Raw genomic sequence first — 22,691 nt, 5'->3', positions numbered from 1 at the left:
AGAAGACAGAAAGCTGTACACCACTAACTACACCACCCCTGTTGTACTGAACTGAAAGTAGGACCATTTACATCTGGTAGCAAACAAACTGATTTCCTGGATGCCCACACTTTCAAAAAACTCTGCCCAGACAAAACTACCACTGCTTTACTTCCATAATAGGACTTGCAGGAGCAACTCACAGTCCACCAGCACATTCACATCTCCCACAATATAACTGATGGTATGCTGTCCTTGCTGATGGGCCATTACCACACATGCATTGTTTCTCTACAAGGACTGGGATATGATCATGTGCTCTGTGCCTTTCAGGTACCTAATGATGGAATGAAAGTCAAAAAGGACCACAAAAGGCCATGGATTCAGGGTGTTCTCCAACACTTTCATGCTCATAGCACTGACTGGTTCATAAGCAGTCACTTTCATGGCATGCAGGACTGTTCACAGACCCAGGTGGTTTATGTAGAGCCCCTTTCTCCAAAAATGACCAATTTCCTTGAAGCATGAAAAGCATCTGAAGTGGGCTTCCCATAAGTATCCAATACCCACGATAGATTCAGCTATAAGAAATGACACTCAAAATTGAGATCATCGATGACTATACATAACTCTTGGGGGAGCACAGTCAGAAATGTCTGACACCAGAAGATAATGTCAGCATGTGATGACTACAACTAATGCCTCATCATCTAATGCAACATCGGTATCATAAGGCATACAAAAGGCATCCAGAAGATAAGGTTTCTTCCTGGATCCCACCTGTTCCCTCAATGAGGCTACTAAAACATAAAATTCTGGGTTCACTCTGCTGGAGGGAATGAATGACAATGAAGAAAATTTAACTGCATGCCAAAGGCGGCAATCCTGACAAAGAATCAGAGAACCATTTTCAGTTTATGGAGACCTCTTCAGACTGTAACCAGGGAAGTAAAAAAAAAAAAAACAATTAATTCATTGCAATGTATGCACCTATATTGTTAGATCATTTATTTTTATTAATGGGCGTGCATTTTATCATGTATTTAATTGTGAAATGGAGGGTGTAATTTATGCTATTCCGTGCTCATGCAGTCTTGTATATATTGGGGAAACAAAAAGGAAATTTAAATGCAGATTGCAAGAGCACATTAGGAATATTAAGAATAAAAAGGTTGAAAGTCCGTTGGTTAAACAATTTTTTAGAGTGTCATAATTCAAATCCATGTGATTTAAGGGCTACAGTTTTAGAAGAAATACCGGTAGACTTTTGTTCAGATGGTTTGTATTACGAGAAAATGAATGTATAAAGAAAGTGTATATATTTTAAAGTTTAATAATATGTCTGCTTTAGGACTCAATTTGGAATGTTAATTGGATGCTGCTTATTTGAATTAATTGGATTTTAATTTTGTATTTAAATAGGTCTGTTAACTGATGGCTTTATACACTCCTTGAAGGCTTTGCAGACGCGCTTGAGATCCATTAAACTTTTGAATGATTCCTGGCTGCTGTATTTTGATTTTGGTTTTATTTTTCTGTGGTTGTTTTCTACTTTAACCAGGGAAGTGCCTGAATTCAGGGGTGCTTCAGAAAATCTCATGACACTGCCATGAGAAACCAGTTATCTAGAGAGAGAAATGCATTAAACTTCTCATGCAAAGCCTCGGGTCTATATTAAATCACCAAATGCTTAAAAAAGCAAACGGTGATTGAACGACTGTATGTAAGCGCAAGCTTACAATGTCGAAGTGTCAGAACAGCTATTTTTTTCCAGAGGAAAAAATAGCTGTTCCAACAAAAAAATAAATAAATAAAAAATGAATTTCAAACATTACATTCAGTGGGCCTCCCACACCCCCACTTAAATATACCAAATCCAAGACCACACTACAGTGCTGAAAGTGGCAAAGCACCGAAGCGGCCTTGCTTAACAGCCACTTCAATATCTTCCGTTTTCAGTCTTTTTAAGTTCGACCAAGACGCATTCGAAAGAATGCATCTTCGGTCTTCTAATACAGACGCCAAAGCCTCTACCACACAATCAGCACATCTATAAACACAGTAGCATCACAGGAGAGATAAAATGGTAGCACTTTGGACTGAAAGTAGTGCCCACCTGGAATAACAGAGGGAACTTCCCGTGCAGACCCAGAGATGCTGATACTCCAGGAAGAATCCACTACATCCAAGAGGCATGATGCAGGAACTTTTTATTGCAGCACAGGCATGAACTACTGGACTATCACCATTCAAAGCTATGTGGTAGATTAGGTGAATAAAGTTGCTGTCATGCAGCAAATACTTTTCAACCAAAATATGGAAATAGAACCCTTGGGTTTGTCAGAAAGGAAAGACAGTCTTTACAGCTCCTTTGTAGAGTAGAACCTGATTTTGTCCAAGAGGTCTTTGAAACAGCTTGGTATATGAACATATCTCTTTTGAAGGGCCTAACAATCTTAAGATGTGGCAATTTACAGCCATGTTGAGAATACATGGTCTTCTGTGATGGTTCTTCACACAGAAAAAAAGTGTAACAAATGCTCCTCCCAAGGATGATCCCTGACAAATGTCAGGACTAAGACTACTATGTCAATTAAGTCATCTTCATGGGTGACATGGCCATCACAGCACTGAGTGAAGAGACTATCTGATGCCTGAGGATTCTTCATCTTCCTGAAAAAAAGTTTCTCCTTCGTATGGCATAGCAGCAAAAAAAGATATAGGACTGAAAGAGGGTTCACAGAAGCAAGGGCTTGAGAGTCTTCTGACAAGCAGCAATGGTTATACAATACCTCCCTCTCAGAAGAGAGCATAAAGAATGACCAGCTAAACACCTTCCTTGAAGCCTCAGCAGCACCATCTTGTGCAGACACATGGCTGAGCCTGCTTCCCTACACACAGCATTAAAAATGTTGTGGCTATCCACAGCAGCCCAGTACAGAAGTTTAACAGAATCAGGACCACTTCTTTAAACCTAGACATAGGAAGGGCAAAACATTTCTCCAGCACCTGTAACTAAGAAGGATTGGGAAAACTGACAGGAAAAACAGGTACACAAGATATTTAAGCCCCAATATGATAGAGAATGCTATCTTAGCCACCTTATTCAAAGCAAAGATCTCTCTGTCAGGTGACAAGTAGCAAAGATGGTTCAGTGTCTGGGATTTATACTATACCAAAAAGATCACATAAATGGTTGTTCTAAGAAGCCTTATAATGATCTCACTTCACTTAGCCAAAAACGTATATTGAGCATTTGCACCTCTGGTAGCCTCAGGGCAGAATCTGTATGCTTTTAATTTTAGTAAATGATACCAATGGTAATAGACTCCAAGGGGGATGAACACAGAGACTCACTTTTTCCCCCCAAGAAACTCATTCCAGTATTTTTGGGGATAAAGAATGTGGGCTGCAGCCCGGTGCATGATGGAATTCATGAGGTTAAGGGTACAGTCATGCAAAAATGCTGCATAGGGAACATCTAGTCTCAAAATTATTACCTCTGACCCCCCCAAGCCCTACTATAATGCACATGAAGATGGAAAATCCTGAACCACATCATCTACAGATCAAATACACCTATACACACATTTCTAAAGTACTAGATATAGCAAGTACTAACCATCAAACTTTATTAAAGACTGCACTCGTATACCTGTGAGGCTAGGCCTTAGCAGAAGTTAAAATGACAAAAGGCTAGAGTTGCAAGTCCTGGCTGAGGAAGGACTTACTCGTCACTTCTCAATCTCAAGTTGGACTGGATCCAAGAGAAGACCTTGAGAAGACAACACTTTGTCCTGAGTACAGTCACCAAGCTACAGCTGAGGGGCTTGACAAATCACTTTTTGAAAACAGACTGAACACACTATTCTGGCAGTTCAGTTAGGGGATATGTGATTCCCCCCAATGGGATGTTAAAGGACATACTTATCACAGACCCTTTGTCAACTTAACAGATGGGCACAAACTTGAGCCTTCACAATTCAGAGATGTGGACATAACACATGAAGACAATCATTTCATCTTACAGATGGATTTACATCTAGGAAGGTATAAGCCAACACCTGCCTTCAGATTCTTTTACCATCTGACAATGACTCTACACAGGACAAAAGCTGAGTTTGGGACTTGTAACAATCCTTGCAGTGAGTACTCTCAACTGTCACCATTCTTGCAGTAGCAAATTAGGTCAGAAGCTCCTCTCTCCTGCATCGTCACATAGCTCAGCTGAATCTCTGGCACTTAAGACTGTGCTTTACATTACACCCCTCTCTTAAAATCAGTGCCATTCTCGGTACTGGTTTGTAAAATGACACCCCACTTTTATGTCTTAGCCGCTTTAAATATCAGATGCAGCAATGTTTTGGGGACTGAAACCTCAAGACAAGAGTTGCAAACTAAATACACGGCACAAAACAGCCAACAGTTTCAGGACTCAGACATGCCCTCCTAGTACAGCTCATGACATCACACTGTGCATTAGCACTGCGTGTGTGCGCAAGCCCCCAAACAAAGGAGCTTCAAAGAAAAATAGTTGAACTGAGGAAGGAAAGGCATTGTATACATACTAAATCTAGAGTACCTGATAATAGTTTTCAATCTTACTCACAAACACTGGCTAATCTACAATGTATGTACTGTACCCTGTGTACTATATGTATTCTACCTATGTTCCAAATTTCAGCTGTACACCACAAATCTATTAATTACCTTTATTTTTACATTAATATGTTTTTGTTTCTTCTCTCCACTGTAACTGTTGATGTGCCGCATACCACTGTAAAAACATGTCTTTTGTAATTTGTGTGTATACTGATCATGTCTAAATAACTAAATGTATCTGTAATTTTTCTTTGTGAAGCTTTTCTCCTCGGGCCTCTGCTGAAAAATGGACTTTTCGGCTCAGTCAGACACCCCTGGTTAACAAATGTAAAATAAGTAAATAAAATTGTAAATCCAGACCCACCACTAAGGAGGATCCTCAATATCACATCATTAGTTGTATCTCTATAAAATACAAATGTGCCCCCATCTTCAATAGTGTGCACACATTTAAGGATATCAACATCTCTGCACAACATAAAAGGCTTAGTCTGTCTAGAAGATGGTAGGCAAAATGCTGCAAGGACAATCCACATGAAAATGAATCAAAACAACTTGCTCTCTTGGAAAAGCAGAGATAAGGAACAGATGATAATAAATATTTCAGAAAAGGATTATCATTCAAAAAACTGATGAATACGTACAATCTGGAAATGCATGGAGGACAACAAAAAGGTAACATGAGAAATCATATTTTTTTCACTCAAATAGTTGTGTGCATAATGAATGACTTTCTACAGACAATAAAAGAGAGAAAATAGTGAGAGCATGGAATGGCACAAGGCAGGCAATAAGCTATATTGCAAATGAGGGTGAAGGAATAAAACACAAGGTAGTTTACAGTGGCAGGTCCCCCACTGGTTATGGTCACAAGCAGACTAGAAAGCCCAATCAGTACCTAGCAGCAATCACATTTGGGTTTGTAAGGTCCTAGTTTAGCAATACTATTTTTTTTTTGCCTGTAAAACTAAAGGGCACACAGACGAGAATACAATGTGTCAATTATTTAAAGAGAAAAAGATAAACATGTAGACTGCAGTAACTGTACTTCATAAACAAGTCTGATTCAGAAGCAGAAAAAGGACATGACAGTACTGACTTCCAATTTTTAAACAAAAAAAGAGCCAACAGATTAACAGGATAAATTGCAAGCAGTTCCCACTTGGTCCTACCATCACATGGTGTCAGTCTTGCAGGTGTGATCCAAAAGAGCTAGCCTAAAAAAAAAAATCATATACTCTGAGATAATCTAAGAATGTAACTGACATGGAAAAACAACTTGCAAAAAAGAGCTTTGCAGTTATAAAAAAAAATCAGGGAAAATCAAAAGAATAACTATTTTGTTTGAACAGTATACATTACATACAAGATATACTGAGCATTCTTTTATTCAAAACATTTCTTGACTTATGATTTCTGACTATCATGACAGCACTGACATCAGATATACTCTAAATAACATATAATCAGTGTTATTGTATAAACATGTTTCTTCCACCCTGACCCTTTCAATTATGGATCAAGCTACCAATCTAAATGATGCCTTGTGCTTAAATATCTGATTCTTGACTTAATGATGAACTGAAAAAGCTGCCTTGATTGTTCTGCAAATGAAGTCATAACCTGAAACACTGGAAACAATGTGCAAAACAGCATTACAAGAAGGTACGTGCACCATACTCATACATAGGAAAAAAACTGTTAAGGTGTGTGGCAGCATACCTTCCAGAAGTGGACCACTCACATATACCATTCTCCCACCTTTCTGTTTAAACAAGGTTGACACTGCCAATATTGCTTTTTATCTGTTGTAGAAGTTTTCCTAAAACTAGTAGAACATATGTCTACTGAACAAATGCATGCGTCTTTCTAATGTTACTATACAAAACAAGTGTACACCATGATGAATAAATTTCAGCTTCTAAAAGCCAGCACATCATAACCTACACTGACCTTTGGAAAGCAAACTGCATTTACTGTCACTTCTGGCTTAGAGGTGCTGGCACTGAAGGAAAAAACATACACACTCTCAGCACAAATTCCTCCACTTATCCCACACACAATTTTAAATTATCTAAAAATTTATCATGCGCTGCACTGCAGGCACATATGGATCAGAACTGCACACCATTTGTGTACTACTGCAGCAGCAGGCAGTTTCTTATGCAGAACAATTCTGCTCCAAGTGCTATTACAATATAGTAGCTATAACAAAAAAGACAAATTTCAGACAAATCCCAACAGTGAATGGGGAGAAGGCTTGAATAATCAACTGCTAATGCTGCAAGAGTAACAATGTTGCTCCTTTCCTATTGAGGTTTTATTCTAAAATACACTAGACTTTTGAAATGAAAACCCAAACTGTGTGATATCCTGGCCGCATGGGGAAAAAAAAGAGCACGTACTACAATACATATTACTATTTGGTGAATTCAACCACATAAGTTTGGATGGATAAAAATGATGCACACCATCTGCCAATATGAATATAAAAAATAAAAAGAAATTAGATCTTGTCAGCATAACTTTTGAGCACTTAAAACACTGCTTGTACATCAGATATAGATAAAGGCTAAGATAATGATATATGAAAAAATCTGGGAGGAATAACATGAGGGAAGATGCAAGAGTTTTTGAAATCTGGAGGTATATTATTGCTCATCCTCCCTTAGAATCTATTAAACTGTACAGTAAATCAGTACATACAAAAAGGCTGATGAAGCAGTTTGACTACTTAATACAAAATCTGCTATGATCTTTAAATATGCCACATGGCCAGTATTAGGAACCTTTATTAACTGGTCCACTTTTTTAGTATAAATCACACTACAAGTTTAAAAAAGTTATTTACACTACAGTGCTGACAAAGATATTTAAAATGAAAAACTTGATATAAATAAGCTATATGGAAAAGCCTGGAGTCAAAAGAATTCTGGCTCATATTACAAAAAATATATATGTTAATGTCAGCTCTATTCTAAAACCTACAACTCAAAAATATATTATTTAAAAACCTGTTTACTTAACCTGCAGTGTTACAGTGAAGCTGGCCCTAAGTGCTTCAATATTTCACAGTTACGGACAGGCACTGAGGAATGTTACAAAGCTACATTTACTGTATTTTCTGTAACAGATTTAAGAGCAAGTCATAGTCTTGCCCCACAGAGCTTACATATTTTATAATACATCACACCATTATAACAGTTAAAAAAGTAAAAACAATATGTACAAATTTTAACACAAAAAGCTCTGGTGCTGCCCATGCAATCCTTGAGTTACTGAGCAGATTTGTCTTGTATCTTCAGGTTGTATGTGTATGTGATTTCCAGAAGGCAGTTTCTGCATCAAGTCCTCACTGTTAAACTGAGAGTCTCTGTCTTCAAGCTCCATCTTAACAGTCGTGATTCCTGTAAGATGAGGCCCTGCTCTGGTATTCAGATGTTCACAGTCAAGTGTGCACATTCCAGTTTCAGCTGTATGAACCTCAACAGGCTCATCAGAACCTTTGAAAGAGATGTCAGCAGGTTCACCTTTAATGTCTGAGAGTTCTATCTCTCTTACATTTTCTTGAATGTTAGGAAGTTTTAACTCCACAGAGGTATTTTTGTCCACATGTTCAAAAGTCTCAGTTTTGACTGTAATACCTGAAGGCCCCTGAATCACAGGTATGTCCAGAACCTTTTCTAGGGTATTTGACATCTGAGGTGCTCCTTCTTGGTGATAGTGCTTTAGTCGGATGTGCCAGGCTAAACTGCAGACAGCAGACACGGTTTTGAACTGATGTACAACATTTCGTGGAATAAAATAAATATCATTATCATGTAATTGAATCCTAGCATACCGGATGCCTTCTCTTCGCAGCTGATTAAGTTTTGCATCATCGACCCACTGGACACACTAAAAAAGAGAAAAAGTGAGGTTAAGTAGAAAAAATAGTCTATTCCTGAGCACCACTGCACATAATGCTATCTTAATGAATGAATTGTGGAGAAGTTTTATGAGTGCTACACTAATGTCAAATCTACCAAAAACTGGACACAGGCACAATCAGAAGTAAAAACAAGAGAGAAAACTTCTTTCACTATACTGAAATATACATTAACCACATCACACCATAGACATTAGAGGCAGCAGATGTCATACACTGGCTGGACTTCTGTATTTCAGTATGTCCACACATTATTTAAAATGCACTCTGTCCCAGTCTCCCATCAATAATTAATTCTATTCCATGTCCTGCTAGATTAAAATTCTTCCAAAAATATACTGTTTATAACCCTTATCTAACATAGATAAAACACTGCTACTTGTATCTCTCCACCATTACTGAACTTCCCCCTTAGTTGACCATCCATACAAGACCTCTTTCCTGTTCTACTTACCTGGTCCTGACAAAAAAGGAACACCTATATCACCTTGATTAATGTTAGCTTCCAAGATGGCTGCACATGCAGTAACAGCTTGTTTTTAGCTCTCCCAGTGTGAAAACAGAAACTCAGCAGAGAAGGCCAGTAGACTTGTATTTATGGGTAAATTTTTGTTAACTGGCTAGTAAGCCTGGATGTCAGGAATAAATAAATACAGAAGACCTGGAAACAAATCACCTACAAAAGGTGAGGGAAGAAACATTGATAGGGGAAAGTGCTGTAGCTGTTCAGCAAAAAGCAATGCAACCTTCAGAGATGACTTCCAGTAACCTACAGGAAGATACAAGACAACTGCATACAGACCTGGTTAATGTATATCAACACAAACCACAAAAAGCTGGAATAAATGGAAGAAGCTATAAACGGATATTCAGATGAGATGATAAAGCTGCAAAAATCGGAGATCAAAATGAAGAAAAGGCTGTCTGAATATGAAACTGCTCCGAAACAGATGTTTCAAAAAGTAACAATTAGAAGACAGAGCACGTAGGGAAAACCTGAAATTTTCAGCTATACCAGAGAAGCTGGAAGGAACAGACTGCATTAATTTTATGAAAGCACAAATAAGCAACTGGACTGGTAATTCCATAGCAGGAGTTGTTAGTTGGAAGGGCACATTATGTGTATGCTCCAAATCTAGCTAGAAGAAAGAAACCTAGACCTTTAATAGTAAAGATGCAATCCTACCAGCAGGAGTTGATTCTGACAAAACTGTGGCAGAAGGGCAGAATACTAAAAGTGGGAGAAGCAGAGAGTTTGTGGAGAATGATTACTCATTGTACACCAGGCAGAAGAGAAGCAAATTCATTCCACCATCTATCTTTAAGGTATTCTTCCCGGGGAGGGAGGGGGATAAAATAATTTTTGATGAAATGCATGCTAAGGAAGAAGTACAAAAGTTTGTCCAACAAAAAGTGAGTTCTGAAACAGAAGTAGATTCTGTTTCGTGTTCTTCTGGTAATAATGACCACAAGAACTGTACCTGTGAAACCGTTTCCAGTATTTCAACAGAAAATGTTTGAGAGAAGGGGGTGCTCAAGAGTTGACTAGAAGAATCGAGAGAACATTGGGAATGAAGCAGAGACAGGATTTGGGTGATGGAGTACAACAGTAATAAAACCAGTAACTTACTATGGGATTACAATGCAATACTTATATTTGTGAAATATGACAGAACAAGAAGATCTGGAAATATTGGACTTTTTCAAAATTTGGTGGACTTGAGGGGGACTCTAAAGTGTATGCCCTACATCATGCCATTAATGTTCAGAAAAATGCTTTGGGGAGGGGAAGAGAAGGGAGAAAGCTAACTGTATGTAAAGAAAACATTTTCTTTTCTTAGTACTGCATTTGTGGTGTATGGCTTTCTTTGCATGCTGTTTTTAAGTGTAATGGGGATGTTTTTTCTTTCTCCCACTTCTCTTTCCTCTTGTACAGTTTTGAGAAATATAGGTATTACAATGTAAAAAAAGAGCCTGATTAAAATGGCATGACAAAGTTAAAATTAATGTGCTTTTTCTCATTCTTGCATGGAAAAATGATTGGATTAAGGACCTTAGATTAATTAGTTTTAAGAGAAAGCAAGTAAATGAAAAAGAATATTGAATATTATGAGGCTTTTTTTCTATCAAATGCATGTATACTTAGTAGCAATTCTGCAGCTGGTCTTCATGTTTCTATGGAAACAATCTGATAAAGAGAAATTGGGTGTTTGGTTCTCATATGTCCATGGAGACAATATGGTAAAAGAGAGTCTGGTGGAAGAGGATTAGCTATGGGAAAAAATAAGAGAAATTGGCTAGGGCATAATGTTTTCTGAAAGCAATTGGGGGTTTCCCAGCTGGGAGAGCTTTAAAGATGAGACAAAACCCAATTAAACTTGAAGTAAAGTTTTCTCAGTTTTTTTATTTGAAATGCAAAACAGGTGCTTTTGTTTTCTTTTTTTTTTTCTTTTTCTCCCTTCTCCCATTTTCTTTGTTCAGTTTTAAGAAATGCAGGCACTGCAATGTAAAAAAAGGAAATGGAGGAGGAGAGGGAAGGTCTGGTTAAGGTGGCATGACAAAAGAAAAATGTGTGTGCTTTTTCCCATGCTTGCATAGGGAAATGACTGGGTTATGACTCTAAGCATTATCCAGTAACAAGTTTATTACAAAGCATGTAAATGAAAAGAATATTGAATATTATTTATTTGACATTTGTTGACCGGGTTTGGTCCATCTGGGACAAGGCCCTTTTTCAGTGGAGACCCGGGGAGAAAAGCTCCATAGATACAAAACATATACAAGCTCCAAAAAAAAAACATACGCAAGTACACAAAAAATACATAATGTAAAGCGAGTATACAATAATAAAACTGATTACAGATTATATACAGTGTCGGCTAGCTATGTATATTGAGGTGGGTAGACCAGGAAAAATAGTATTTACAGTAAAGAGAAAGCAAGTTAGTAAGAAAGTTTCTGGGTAGCAGTGAAGGAGAGATAAAAGTGCAACAGTAGTTGTTGAACATTCTGGGGGTGAGGAGATTATAATAGTAAAGGAAAGTTTAGGAGTAAGAATAGGGAAGGCTTTTGTAGGGAAGAAGGGAGGGTGAGTTTGGAAGGAGGTAGTGTTAGGTACTATTAGGAGGAAAAGTAGTGAGTGATTGGTCTGGAGAGATGGGTTAGTCAGAGGACTGTTAACAGAGGCAAAGTTTATTTAAGCTAAGGTGATTTCTCACAGTCTTTTTGAATAGAAGTTTAGATGTAGTGTTTCGGATGTCCAGTGGGAGTTTATTCCAGTGTTTGGTGGGGTAATAGCTATACAGGTTTTTACCTATGTTGAATTTACATTAAATGTTCCTTGTACATTATATATTCCTATGTTGAGTTTATATTATAAGGCTTTTTTCTGGTAAACAATGTATCCTTAGCAGTTGTGTGTCTGGTTTGCATATAACTAGAAGACAATTTGATAAAGAGAAATGGCTTAGAAAAAGTATTTACTGAAAGCATTCAAGTGTTTTCTCAGCTGGGAGAGCTATAAAGATAGACAAACTCAAACAGCACTTACTGATAAGCACAGGCTGTAGCATGCGTCTTAGCATGACTAACCTTTCTTTTTGGTTAACTCTAGCCTGTGCAGCTATCAACTTAGAACTTTTGTTCTTATTAGGAAACAAAAACTTCAATATTTGAAGACGTATATAGTTTTGTGTTCTGATTAAGTTGATATATTTCTGGGGGGTTTGTTTGTTCTATTTGAGGGCATCAGAAAAAAAAAACAACAAAAAGTTACGTAAGATGTGGCGTAGGCTCAAATGGATATGACAAGAAACAACTGTATAAAAGACCAACCTGCCGAACAGTATATGCATGTACCATAAAAGCGTGAACTAGACATTTAACAAAAAGCAGTTATACATAAAAGGTGGTAATATTGACTATATAAGAAAATTATGCTTTTTTGTAATATTTTTCAATCTGGTCTTACAGATAAATATAAAAAAGAAAGAGTAGTGAACTATATTAAAAAAATGTAGAGAGTGCAAATAGCTATGCTACAAGAGAAATACCTGGAAAGAAATGAACATGTGAATTTGATAAAGAAAGGTTTTCAGGATGGTTATTCAGAGGAATATCTGGGGCAAAGGGAAAAAAACGGGTACTTATATTAACTGCAAGAGAAGCTCCAATAGTGATAGAAGAGGAAAAAAGATGATAATGGAAGATGTACAGTACTACAGGGCTATTGGCAAGGGAGAAGGATTGCACTGGCATGCATTTACAATCCACCTAAAACTGCTATAATGGAGCTTAAGAAAATTCTGGGAGAAATAATCAGCTTTCAGCAAGGAATACTACTTGTAGACAGAGACTGGAATTTGGTTTGCAAAAGTGGAGATGTGTCTGGGGGGCCTAGAAGGGAAAATATAACAAAGGAGGGTATATTTTTGAAGAAATTTACGAAAATGTTTTGCATGGAAGATATGCATTTGGTACTAGGAGTTTGGAGTGAATTTACATATTATTCTCTAAGATACAAAAACTGGACTAGGCTAGATAGAATTTATATCTCCCAAGAATATGTGCATTTAAGTGAATGTTTGAAACTCACCCAAGAACTAGCTCAGATCATGCTCCAATAATAACTAAAAAACAAAAATGCAAGGTAATAAAATAAAAATGAGACACTGGTGCTTTCATACATATCGGCTAAAAAGAGAGGAATTTAAGGAATGAGTTTTGGAATTAATTCAGAAGCTATTAGAGAAGACAGAAATTTCTTCTGAAAATATAGCTAGGGAGTGGGATAAAATTAAAGGAGTTTAAAGCTAGGGTGGAAATAAAGTAAAGGGAGATATGCTTAAGAAGTGACAAGAATTATTTAGAGGGAATGACAAATGTTGAAGTAATGCAAAATAGGGGGAATTTCCCAGAAGAAAAGGAGCAACTGCAGAATGCTAAACAGAAAGTAAGGGATTACCTCAATAATATGCACAAGTTTAGAAAGATTGCTGTTAAGCAGCTGTTTTTTGAAAATAATTCTAGAGCACAAAAACGTTTAGAATAATGACTCAGGCAAGAGAAAGTGGAAAAGCTTAGGGAGCCTATAACAAGGAAGATAACGAGAGATCCTGTGGAAGTATTAGAAATATTTCAGAAATTTTATGAAAATTTGTATGAAGCAGAGAAATACCGAAATCAAGAAAAGGTACAAATGGAAATGTTTATGGAAGAATTAAATATGCCAAGGTTAGAGGTAGATGAGGCTCAATTGCTAATAGGACAGAAAGAGATGAGATAAAAATGGCTATGTATAACCAATCTACAGGAAAGTCCCCATGAACAGATGGTATTCCTATGGAACTTTGGAGGCTAGGAAGGGAAAAAAATTGATAAAGATTTGGAAGGTTTTGTTTCACAGTATTTTAACAAGAGAAGTACCACCATCCTGGAAGAAACAGGTGGTAATGGTAACACCTAAACTGGGTCAAGATCCATCGGATCCAGCTTCATACAGGCCCATTTCAATACTAAACTATGATTATAAAGTGTTTATGTCTATAGTGGCTAAAAGAATGGCAAAGTGACACCAAAATTGATAGATATTGATCAGTGTGGTTTTGTGGAGGGGAGGCACACATTTAACAATATTAAAAGAACACTGATGATCCAGAGGGAAGCAGAGTGTAAAAAAATAACACCGTTATTGGTGGGTCTTGATGCAGAGAAAGCATTTGACAGAGGAGACTGGGACTTCATGAGCAGGGTAATGGAAGCATTTGCTTTCCCTTATACAATTATAAGGCTGATTGGGAGTATATATGAGGGATCGGAGGTGAAAATTTATTTATTTAACATTTGTTAACCGGGAAAGTCTGACTTGGAACAAACCCAACTTTCAGTGGAGGCCCTGGAAGAAACGCGCCAGATGCATGTCTTTGTAAGGTGGGAGGAAACCAAAGTACCTGGAGGAAACCCACACAAATGCAGGGAGGACATGCAGACTCTGCACAGAAGGTACTCCAGCAGAGAATCAAACCAGAGTACCTCTTGCTGAAAGGCGAGAACACTACCACTGCGCTGTCCAAAATTAAAGGTGGTGGGGTCTGCTCTTGAGTAGAGGAACCAGGCAGGGTTGTCCGCTTTCCCTTTTGTTGTTTGCATTATATTTAGAACCACTGATAAAGAAAATAAGGCATTCAGAAATTCAAGGATAAGGATATATTTGGTATGCTAGTCAGGAAAAAACATCTATTTGCAGATGGCATTTTATACATGACAAAACCAGAAAGGACATTATAGTGTTGTGGAATATTTTAAGACAGTTTCAAATCTTCTCAGGATACAAAATTAATGAAGCTAAAAACAAAGGCAACAGCTGTAAACTATGCACCCACATACAACAACAATATCCATGTTTACGGGTCATGATAAAATGAAAGTATTTTGGAGTATGGATTAGAAATGAGACTGTTGTGGCATCTGGGTATGTGGGGAAGAGCCAGAAGAGAAGATAATACAACAGCTGAGAAAGTGAAAGCTTTGTTATATGGATATGGAGACTAAGATACAAGCAATTAAAATGTTTTAGTCCCTTTAGTCTTATAAAAGTCAGGCATATTTTTATCAACCAGAGAAGAAGCTGTGGCTAGCAATGAAAAAAGAGTTGAAGGATTTTCTCTGGGAAGAGAAGATAGCAAGGGTCAAGAGGGAAAAGCTAATTCTTCCAATAAAACAAGGCATACTAGGATTACCCAATTTGAGGGGGTATTTTAAGAGCAACACAGTTAAGGCTCTTAAGCAGAAAACTATATTTCAAAGTGGAAAGAAATGAAGACACAAGGGGGAAGTTCAAGAAATAAGGAGGGATTGGGATTTTGGATGCAGACTTTTAAGGAGAACAACAAACACCATACAGAGTATTACATTCATAAAATAGCAGGGAGTATTCTAAAAACTAAACCAGCACGAGAATGGAGAAAGGAGATTCTGCCAATAGGGATAACTGTGGTTAGGGATACAGATAATAGGCAGGAGGGGGCTGGAATTTATTTGGAGAAAACTGGCAAAGGAAAAAAAGGTACTGGGACAAATAACTAGAAAGGGAAAGGTAATAGAATGGGAAGAGGCCAAGAATTTATTTGGACTGCAGATTAGAGATTGCCTTCCCTATCAAGGATTGATATCAGAGTATAGGTAAAGAAAAATAAATAGGGGTCTCTTAAATGAAAGACCAGCAATGGTAGAGTTTTTAATAGAATCTGGAACAGAAGCTGCCATTAAAAAGGAATAATTAGTGCAGCATATAACATATTGCAGGATAACTAAGAATAAATCAGAGGAGCATAGAAAGGATTGGGAAGAGAGACTGGATAAGCAATTCACAAAGAGACAATGTGGGGGATATATTTGCATTTCCCAAATATGCAACAAAGTCTAGAAGATTTAGGATCTTTGCCTGGAAGTGTTTATATAGGTATTTGTATACCCCAAGTAGACTTCAAATAATTTTTCCTCAGATGGACAGCAAATGTTGGAGGTGTGACGGGCAGGAAAGAGGTGGCTGGGAACAATTTTTGGGAGTATAGTGAGCTGTCAGACTTTAGGGATTCCCTGCAGACCGCTGTGTCGGACATGCTGGGTGAGCAGATTGGATTGACTGTGGAGATGCTTTTTTGAGCTATGATACAGAATCAGAATTGCCTAGACATAGTAAAGCCTTGCTGAGTCTAATTATGGCTGCTGCCAAAAAAGCAATTACTAGAAAATGGAAATCAAAGTCTAGACCAACTTTATTACAAGTAGTGAATACAGTAAGAGATAAAACAACTGGAATTGGGATCATTAAAAAAGGGAAGGAGCAAACAACATAGGAAAAAATGGGAATTGTGGGAATATATGCAGAGAAGGAACGAGGTTTAAGAGGCAGGATTTGAATGAGGCATATAATGCTTAACTGATAAAGACTGAATAGATTGCAAGTGATGTACAATGCTTGTAACTACATTTGTTTCACTGGTGTCTGTGATGTATAGTGTTTGCAACTAAAGTGGTGTCAATGTTTTGTTTTTCATTTACGTAAATTTAAGATTGCCTATGTCATACATAATAATTTAATAAAGATGTTTACTGGAAAAAAATATATATTTTACTTAGGAATCTGTTTACTTAACCTACAGTGTTATAGTGAGGCTGCCCTGTGTGTTCCCCCAGCAAAAGGTTGACATCTTACACTTTTAGCAACTATTTTCATTAAAGTAAAATCAAACAATATCTATCTATCCATGTGTATTTTATGCATCTTTGTCCTCCCTGTGACCACCCAGTCATGTTCCCAAAATTGCCCACACATTTTCCGCATCTCTTGGTATTACAATATGCCAGCCAGGAGGGAGAATCTATAGTCAGATGAAATGGATAGTTATTTGTATGTCAATTATTGCTTATATTTTTACACACAGCTAGCTTAAAGTACTGCAACATTTTCATATATCTATTGCACTTACTAGCCTTGAACAGCTTGATTTTGTTAGAGTTCATTTAAGCTTATCAAACAGATGGTAACCTTCTTGTAATCATTTAGCCTTGAAAGAAAGCTGGGTATTCTGTAGAAGATGAAAGGAACACAAACCTGTCAAAAAGCAAAGCAGTAAAACACAAGTGTCCTCTGTATGCATACCTTGTTATTTTATTACTCCTTACAGCCCTGGAAACTTGTGTTTATGTGTAATCAAGTTGAGAAAGCTTTGAACTTTGTATGAAGTAATCTTTTCTAAAGTTAAGATATAACAAGAGTTGTACAGGAGTATACAGTTGAATTTCTCTACACAGATATTACAGTGTTGATACGTTATAATAAAATGTGTCTGCATGCAGAATCTGTGTTTGAAATGAAACATCTGCATTATATTATCAGTGAACAAATATTCCTTTACAGCTGACCCCATGCTCTCACCTCTTGCTGAGGTTTATTTATTGTTTTGCATCACTGAAGACTGCAGCAGGGATCTATGACAAATCTTGGGCACCCATTCCAGCAAGTGCTTTTTAGCTTGCATTTTTGTCTTACGAGTTCCTGTAGGTAATCAGTGATGTTAATACAGCTTTGGATTGCACACATGTCGTTAAACTGACAAATGCATTCTAACTTCAGGTTTATGTGCACAATTGTGATTTTTTTTTTAAAGCATATGCTACATACATTAACCATGAAGGGCCTAGTTTACAGACTGAATTGGGTTTCAGTCATAAATGCAGAACAGGGAGGGGGACCCTGCAGACACTGGCTGTGTGCACATGATGTTTTGTATGTAATAGTATACAAGATTGAGTGTATTTTGTTTTAAACTTTTAATAAACAAAAAAAAGGGAGGCAGAGTAGACAGAAGTTAACTATTCGCACTCTGTATTATTATGGGTAAGTCAGACACAGTAAGATTGTTACTTTCTGCATTTGGCATTAAAAATGTTGCATTACCATCTGCCAACAAATATTTCTTTACACAGCGACAGAGGTCTTCATCCTGTGGAAGCTTAGGAGTTTTCAGTTGCACTCCCCTCAGCCCTCCATAGCTGACTAGCAGGCACGGTGAAATGGTTGACTTGTAAACAAGCACTTCTGCACACTTGGCATGCTCAACCAGAGTTGGTCCAGGATCATGACCCCTATATGCCCCCAAATCCCTGTGGAGTGGAATGTAGTCCTGAGCCTTTCCATTACTAATGGCCCTGTAGCAAAACTTTTAATAGCAGACTCCTCCTGACTGTCTGCTAATCTATCATGTCCTAAACAGCCACAGATCCAGTTACTTATATGGCCATACCTGACAATACCAACTCTTATGCAAACTATGCATTCCAATAATTAATAATGGCTTCTTTTCATATCTATGGATATAACAAATTCTGCCCCTTTGCATTACATCTGATTATCTGCTGACCTATCATGCCCTAAAGCAACCATAACCCCAGTTACTAAAAAGGTCATAGCTGACAATACTAATAACTATAAACTTAATCCAAAAAGAAGGAAATAATACACTCCAACACCAGGAATATAGTTAGCGCTTTCGTTTACTATTTCAGCAAACTTCTTCAGACAACTGACAATTGAATTAATCACCATTTAAATATCAAACAAACAATCATCCTTATGACATCATAAATTAAATTCTTAAATATAAGCCAACATTTAAAGAACCCACAGACCATTCATTTTAGAAGTCAGAAATACAAATATACAAATACATAAAAATACAAATATTACAATATTCAAACCATCATACTCCTAAAATATATGTATATATATTCATATAAATACAAAATTAAATATGAATGTAAAAATATTTATATACACATAAAGGAAAAGATCTCAGCAAAGCCCTCAATTTTAAAATACTTTTAAAAGAAATGGCTTCATTTACTCCTGGTTCCCTAACAGCATTCAGTTTTATTTGCCAAATCAGTTCTTTCTCATCCAGTTTTAGATCACTAGGACCTCCCCTTTCATTTTCATTAACTTTTTCTAAGACTAAGAAATTGAATTCATGTAAGGGGAAGGATTTAATGTGCCTAGCCAAGGCATTTTTCAAATCTAATCTGCCTATAGCATATATATGTTCATAAATCCTATTTTTCAAAGGCCTTTCAGTGCGGCCGATGTAAAACGCTGGACAACAATTACATAATCCCAAATAAACAACTCCTTTAGTATTGCAATTATATTTTCCCTTAATAGGAAAGCAAAGGTAACTTGTTTTGTCACTTTAATATATTTACACCACTTGCATGACCCACATTTGGACATACCACAATGGGGGCCATACACTTTAGGTGGATTACTTTCCAATAACATCTTCAAATTCCTGCCTCTCCTGAAAACAAACTTAGGTGATGGATCCAAATTTTTATTTATCAAATTATCCTCGATTAGGAAAAAACAATTTTTATTACCATCAAATCAAAAGCTGTATTTAGTGCTGTCCATGCTAATTTTTATGCCTAAAATACAGTACTAATACTGTGTGCACCAAGTCATTTACTTACAGTCTAGCAAATCACCACCTTCACTTGTTTCCTCCAATGCATCACGTTTTCTTTCCACTCTTTATGCACTCAGTAAGGATGTTACTTCTCTGTGTTCCCATCCCAATTTCAGTTAAAATGGGGGCTCATACCCTAATTCTGAAAATATGCCTCCTATCAAGATGTAAATATAGACAAGCTCTGGCTAGTGATCTTCCCATTTTCCACTGTAACTGTGGCTCTGTTTGGGCACTCGCCACAATAATAAGCACATGAATAATTAAATTATTTTTGTGGTGCATTCATAGTAATATGAATGGGCTAGGCTACAGGCAGATGTCAGTCTTCTAGATAGTTGAGCATCCTGTGGTAGTACGTGGTTACCTACCCACCACAGAGACCAGCAGGAAATCCCACAGTACATGCAAAACCCACACCATTTCCATTCTTTTTGTAGCTAACAGCCACCAACACATGCTCCTAATGCAATATTTGGTATGTAAAACATGAAAGACCAAGGGAGCCTGAAGCTCTAAGCTGCCATCTCTATTAGCTTTATTTTCAGACTGCAAAGAAACTAGACCACATGATGCGCATAAAAGCACCCCAAATGAAGGCAAGCACCAAAATATTTCAATAAGTGTGCATACATGTTACACCCCTTTTTTAAGAAAAATATTCTTGAAGTAAATTTGTAAACACAAATTATGGATTCACATCACTAACTGAATCCACTAAGAACATATCAGTACAGCAATACTGTAACCGTTGGAAAAAAATATGACTGGTGCCAGAAACATAGCCTCAAACTGAATGCCAAAAAATGCATCATCATCCCCCTTTAGGTAGAGTGATGTCCCCACTCTACTTCTGACTCAATAAGAATTTTCAGTAAGTCTTCAACGACGGGAATAGTCATGAAACAGCAGATCAAGAAAAAAATCCAGCAACAGAAACTCTTCAGGGAAAATAACAGTTCTATAGGAAATTAGTACACCAAAAGTAAGTGTAATGTTGGCCACAGAGCTATTGTGAGGAATGGTATATGGCACAAATGGAGGCACCAGGTTGTATAAAACAGTTTTATACAGTAATTCCATAACAAATCAAAGTATTTGCCCACCTGCTATTGCCTTTCAAAATGAAAATAAAACAGTTCTTCTGGTTACTTGCTACAAATTATTTACAGTCCACACAGTCCCTCCATGAAACAGGCCATCTTTTAGAAGTCCCAAGCTGTAGGCCTCAACCAGGACCAAATTTCAGCTCAACAGCCCACATATGCCCTAGGTTAACCCCTTTTGGCCTGACACATTCCACATCTTCAGGATCTTTTAGCTAAGATCCTGCTCATCCTTCTGATCCCCTACATAAGAATTGAACTTTGTCTTGCTGTTGCAGGCTACTTTTTGTATACTATTAATTAGCAAGTGCCTTGCTACTGGCCAGTGCACAGTTTTCCTAAGTAATAGTGTGATAATTACCACATATTACATGTTTACGTGTGCGCACACACAGAGACAGACAGACACACACCACACTTGTGCAGGCATACATTCCCTCCCTGGCAGTCTTGTGGTCTCCTCAAGTTCCAAAATCCTCAAAAGCAGTAACCCTTCTACTAGTGGTAATTCATCTGCATTCTTCCAATCCCACTTACATAAAAGCATGCAAACTCCTACCCCTCATCTAGCGTTAAATTATTTCTCTCAAAAATGTCTTGATTAGTCATTACCATTTTAACATTTTTGATTTTCCCTGATATTTAAAAATGCAACAATAAAAATCCTTGGAAAACTACTAGAATGATCAACTCCAGCAAAGCTAAGTTAAGAAAACTTGTAAGCCAGCAGCTCAACCCTTTCTTTTTACTGATGTTCAGTCACTGACTCAAACAAATGTCTGCATGCAAAGGATTGCAAACAGTATTTCACATTTCAGTCTGAAAAACTGCTATAGCTGAGAAAGGTTGTAGCAGTTGCTGCCACATTTATTTTTTTCTTAGGCACAAGTATGCTAAGAGGGTGGTCAGAGGGAAATTTTGTATTTTTTGAAACTGGGAAATTAACATCTCTATTATCAAAAATCTCAAGACTTTGGCACGTTTCATGACTCCTACTGGAGGGATGGCATTGGCAATAGCCTGCCAGTGGAGTCAGGAAGGCGATACGGTTTGGAGGAAATGAGAAACACTTTTATCCCTAAGCATACCAGCATGTAAAGGTTCAGTTTCGTTTCACAGAACACTAAGCCTACAAGTGAAAAGCTGTATGTAAAGTTTCATTCTGGCTAGGCAAGCTCCTCAACTACTGTAAAATTAATGACTTTTTTTTTTTCAAACAGTAAACTTTACCTAGATGGAACAGTGGTGTAGCCATTAGTGTTGTTGCCTCCTTACATTACTTGGGCCACCATTTAAATTCATGCTGCTATCTATTTGGGGTCTACAATTTTTTCTTGTGCCCAAAAGGGCTTCTGCTAGGCTTTCTAGTCCCCCTCCCCCAACATCTCAAAACATGTCAAAAGGTAGACTGACATGACAATCTTCTAAATGGATGTGGGTATGTACATATGTACTTTGCTTCCTGTCCAGAATTGATTCTCTGTCTGAAGCCTGCTGCATTCTATAACAGGCTCCTGGGCCCCAATGATCTTGAAAGGGATAAAACGGGTATTAGAAAAATCAGCAAATGTAGTCAATTTCATACAGCACTAGCCTACACTGATATTTTCATTCTGACAATGTGAGCTGGCGAAGGGTAATTTTACTGTTACATGTTTAACACAAGCATTGACAAATATCAAGGTAAAGTTGTATTGTATTACCAAATAAAAACATAATAAAAAATGACTCCAACAAAATGCAATAACTTTGTCTCCATGTACAGTTCCACCATCTGTTTCACTTACAGCCTCCTAAACCCATCAGAGTAATTAAGGGACACAATTAAAAATCACCTCTTTCATTACAGAAAAGTGTGTGTGCTTTGTAATAAAGCACTACAAAAAAGCTAAGTTGAGTGACATACATTACATGCACAAAAAAGAATTCTAGATGTCATACTTGCCAAGGGTGGTTTTAAGGTAAGGGGTACTGCTGACCATTACTGACTATGCCACTGTATGGTTCACTTTGGGAAAAGACAGGCAAATGATCAAGCCCCAAGGTGTATAC

The 22,691-nt window shown here is 37.3% G+C and overlaps 1 protein-coding gene across 1 annotated transcript in view; it reads right to left on the bottom strand.

The window, feature by feature from the left end:
- Positions 1–5,904: 5,904 nt before the first annotated feature.
- RSBN1L (round spermatid basic protein 1 like) overlaps positions 5,905–22,691 on the bottom strand; it is a 1,493,418-nt gene continuing 1,476,631 nt past the window's right edge. The window contains exon 8 of the mRNA XM_044088563.1: positions 5,905–8,478. Coding sequence (XP_043944498.1) covers positions 7,816–8,478 — 663 coding nt within the window. The 3' untranslated portion in view covers positions 5,905–7,815. The remainder of the gene's footprint in view (positions 8,479–22,691) is intronic.

Source organism: Protopterus annectens, chromosome 11.part0 (assembly GCF_019279795.1).
Source record: "Protopterus annectens isolate FY-2018-M chromosome 11.part0, PAN1.0, whole genome shotgun sequence".
Taxonomy (NCBI): Eukaryota; Metazoa; Chordata; order Ceratodontiformes; family Protopteridae; genus Protopterus; species Protopterus annectens.
The sequence above is the reverse complement of the archived record's forward strand: the minus strand, read 5'-3'. Positions and strand labels throughout refer to the sequence as shown.